The sequence below is a fragment of the Mus caroli genome, chromosome 9 (assembly GCF_900094665.2).
Source record: "Mus caroli chromosome 9, CAROLI_EIJ_v1.1, whole genome shotgun sequence".
Lineage (NCBI taxonomy): Eukaryota > Metazoa > Chordata > Mammalia > Rodentia > Muridae > Mus > Mus caroli.
In genome coordinates, this window is record NC_034578.1 from 51,285,548 (window position 1) to 51,289,948 (window position 4,401).

At 47.0% G+C, this 4,401-nt stretch overlaps 1 protein-coding gene across 1 annotated transcript in view; it reads left to right on the forward strand.

Annotated features, from left to right (window-relative positions):
• The first annotated feature begins 387 nt into the window (after positions 1 to 387).
• Positions 388 to 4,401, forward strand: part of Sh2d7 (SH2 domain containing 7) — a 10,952-nt gene continuing 6,938 nt past the window's right edge. The window contains exons 1-2 of the mRNA XM_021172389.2: positions 388 to 580; positions 1,885 to 1,974. Coding sequence (XP_021028048.1) covers positions 405 to 580; positions 1,885 to 1,974 — 266 coding nt within the window. The 5' untranslated portion in view covers positions 388 to 404. The remainder of the gene's footprint in view (positions 581 to 1,884; positions 1,975 to 4,401) is intronic.

Sequence of the window (4,401 nt, forward strand, 5' to 3'; positions counted from 1 at the left end):
AAAGCCCCAGTGAAGGCAGGATACAGTGAGTTTAAATCCAGAGCTCTGTTCACAGGGGCAGTGCTGTGACTGCATCTTATGTCTGCTTTTCCACTGAGGCAAAGACTGGAGGTTGAAAAAAAAGAGGTCACAGGCATCAGCTTTTCTGCTGGCCCAGAGATCATGGAAATCCTGCCTGATCCTTACCAGGCTGCTACGATAGCCTCCTGCTAGTGACTCTAGCCAGCCAAAATGCCTGGTCCCAAAGCTTCACACAGGAGAGCCATCTAACAGTCCAGAGGTAATAGGACTCCTGTGTGCCACGGGCATTGAGAAGGGTGTGAGTACAGGCAAATGAGCTGCATCACGCACAGATATAAAGGACTGCAGCCATCAGGACTCACATATCATCAGTGCTCACCAGGATGGAGGGTGGCCCAGAGCAGCTCCATCTGGGCAAGGCACTGGAGGAGGCAGGGGGTGGGCGGGCCTTGGCTGAAATCCAAGAGCTGGCTCTGAAGTGGTTCATGGAGACACAGGCCCCCTCTATCCTACAGAATGGAGTTCTGCCCCCCTGGTTTCATGGATTCATCACTCGCAAGTAAGGCTGCCCCTGACCACATGACCAGCATGACCTGCAGCTCCTCAGGGCTGGGAATATGGCCCCAGGACTCCGGAACCTTGGGCTCCTGTCCTTTCCCTCACTAGGCAGGACCCCGGGGTAGAAGGGACAGATTGTGGAAACTTCTGAAGGCACGTGTGGAGGGCATTTGCCTAGCGGGATCTTGGGTAGTTGCAGCTGTGGGAAGGACGAATGTGGACTGTGTAGGAGCTAGGGAAGGATGAATGTGGACTGTGTAGGAGCTAGGCATGTTTAGATGAGTTCTGAGTATCTTGGTGAAAGTTAGAAGAGCATGCCATGTGCCAGCACTGGAATGTTATTGTAATTGAGGTAGAAAACTGTCCAGGAAACCTAGACACATGATTATCCTGGCATAAATGCAAGGATGTGAGACTTGGCATTGTGGTTGAGAGAGACCTCCAAGCTTCCCAAGTACTAGATGGAAAAAGGAATGAGAAACAAAGCCCACCAACCAGGTCCTGACCCAGTGTCAAACACAGCACCAGGGACAGCTTTGCGCACCACACGAGGCTGTGTTCAGGGGACCTGCAGCTGTCTTAATGCTCTGTGTCATGTCTTGATGCCATTTGTTTGGAAATAAGGGGTCCCACATATTCATTTGGCACAGATCCCTGAAAATTATGAAGGTAGTTCTAACTAGTGATGTAGTGATGTATTTGGTAAGTGGGTAAGGAATTATATGATCTGTGTTCTTCCAAGCCAAAGGGGAAAAAAAGCTAGAATTTTCCACTGTACCTCAAAAATACTTGGTATCATGTAGAAAGACGTGAAGGGATGGTAGTGATTTTTTAAGCTCCTCTTGTAACCAAGCTTGAGACAACAGCAGCTCTTTGCTACAGACACTCTTATGTAGTGTGCCTCTTGTACAACTACACACTTAGTCCCAAGACTGATGTGAAAGTACCTGGTATAGTTCTTTCTATACAGTTATCTGAATAGAGAGCTGGAAGCTGCAGGTTGTGTCTATTGCTCCTGCTGGCAAGGCTACATTGCAGGGTGGAAGGTGCCTGTGGCCTGGGGACTCACATTCAACGACAGGCTGTCTTTAGTTTGCTCACTTGAGCCAGAACCAACCACAGACTGCACCTTGAAGGCCTCAGAGTCAGTCAAAGAGCTCAGAAGGTTCTCTATCAAGGGCTGAAAATCTGTCTCAATTTAGGACTCTAGACCACTGTCTGAAAGGATCCTGAAGCAGATCTAATTCAGGCTGCTTGGTTACTGTGAGGGTACAGGTCCCAGTTAATGGTGTGTCCTCTGTCCAGGCAAACAGAGCAGCTACTCAGGGACAAAGCCCTCGGTTCCTTCCTCATCCGCCTCAGTGACCGGGCTGTCGGCTACATCTTGTCTTACAGGTAAGTGGGAAGCCCTCTATGAAGAGACAGGTAGCCTAGGGGTTCCATAACCCAGAACCAGCTGATGAACACAGAGGTTCAGAAACCCACTATCTGGTTTCCTCTGGGCCCTGACGCCATAGTTTAGTCATCCTCTGCTTGGCCAACCCTTTCAGAGCACCAGCACTGACTATCAGCCAGGATGTTGCTGCAGCCTTCAAAGGGATGAGGGGAGCCAGATGAAACATCTTCCCGGTGGGTGCAGATGAACTCTAAGTCCAGTAGCAGAGGAACAGGCTTGCTAGTGGGAAGAGGGCATGGTTGGGTATAAAGTCTTTCTACTAAGTGGAATGGCATGAGCGTAAGTACAAGATTTTGAGAGTCACGGATCCTTGGGTGCTGCCAGACACATCTCTGGGAAACAGATAGCCATAGATGAGAAGTCCGAGTACAAAGAAGGGATCCAGGCAGAGTGCATAAGGAGGGAGAGCTGGAGGCAGTCTGGAGGTGTGAAGGCTGTGGCAGCCCACAGCATTGGTTGGGTATGAAGATCTTGGGTCTTAGTAATGTAAGGCTATGAGACTAAAGAGGAAGAGACATGTACCTAGTGTAAAGTCCGAGGTGGCGGCTGTGGACCATGGTCTAAAATTAGGCTGAGTTGGGAAGGTAGAAGGCTCCCTCCGGAGGCCTGGAAGGAGGCCAGGGTTGCAGGGCAAACTTCCAAGTCTTCAGATTCTGATTCAAATTCTGTGCACAGACCCTCCTTGTTCAGATCCTAACCTGGAGGAAGCGTCTTTGCCTCTCTGTGTCTCTGCCATCTCGTATGTAAAATAGGGGTGTTCTAGTTACCTACCAAAGGACTGTTGCGAGCGCACGATGAGACGAGGCATTTGCAATTGCCTGGCACAGTGAACAAACCATGGAAGGGTTAAGCAAATGTTAATAATTGCTCAGTTCTCCTTTGTCCCCCAAGACACTGTTTTGGGCACTTTGAAATATAATAAGCCGTTCCCAAATCTCCTTTTAGTTTTGGTCTTTCTTTATTCTGTGTTTCTTTGAGCGTCCTTCTTCTCCCTCTCTCTCCCCTCATGAGACCTTAGGCAGAGTGCCACCTTATAAAAGACAGCAAGAGGAGCTGCCCCAAGAAACATAGATAGTGAAAAGGAATAGAGAGGGGCAGAGACAATCAGCATGGTGACTCCCGGGTCCATATCAGGGGCACCACAGTCATTCCTGGTTTTCATAGAATTGGCACACAGCACTTGGATATCCACTTGGGGGGGAAATGGTCACTACCTCATACAAGGTACAAAAATAAATAATTCTACATAGGCCCAAAATAGAAAACAATAACCTTTCTAAAAAGGAAACAGGAAAATATTTCCATAAGTAAACAAATGTGCCTATGGAAATAGGATAAAAAAAACTTATTAGACACATAAAGCACTCACTATAAAGGACTGACGAATTTGGATGTGAACACAGTCTGGCTGCGACATCTGTTACCCCACAGACGGCCAGCATTCATTCATTCATTCAGCTGATCTGCCTGACTAGTGAAGAGCCTCCTCCCCTCACTGAAACATGTGCATTTCTCCTAAAGCATTTGTTAAAGAGGACAACTTTCCCAGAATAGAGAAGGGATGACCTTTGGTCTAAAACCCACAAACAAGCTCTTAAAAGACTGATAGATTTGATTTCCCTAAAAATGAGGGAGAGAGAGAGAGAGAGATATACCTTGCCTCTGTTACTCTTTGGCATATTCTCAGTAAAAAGGAGTAAATGCATTCACCAAAAGGCAGAATAGCAGCTACATTTATAACAGCCGCAATAAGCATCAGATGAGACACTACACAGAACTTTAGAAAGAAGGAGGCTGAAGATTTAGCTTCTTTGGCCCTAAGTGAATCGGAAAGGGGAAGTGAGACACAAATGAGGACTTTTGCATAATTTTCATTTATTTGGAATTCCATAATGGAAGGAACAAGCTTATGGCACTAGGGTCAGAGAGAGGCCACCTGTGATACCCGCAGGGAGGGGCTAGGCAAGGTTTTATATCCTAATCTGCATGTGGTTACATGGGACATTTTTACATGTAGAAATTTATCTTGCTGTACAACCATGATGTGTGTTCTGGGTTTAAATCATTCTTCTGTAAGAAAGGACAGTGACAGGCTGGAGAGATGCCTCAGTGGTCAAGAGCACTGACTGCTCTTCTGAAGGTCCTGAGTTCAAATCCCAGCAACTACATGGTGGCTCACAACCACCTGTAATGAGATCTTACGCCCTCTTCTGGATTGTCTGATGACAGCGACAGTGTGTACTTACATAAAATAAATAAATCTTTTTAAAAAATTATTTAGAAAGAAAGAAAGAAAGAGAGAGAGAGAGAGAGAGAGAGAGGAAGGAAGGAAGGAAGGAAGGAAGGAAGGAAGGAAGGAAGGAAGG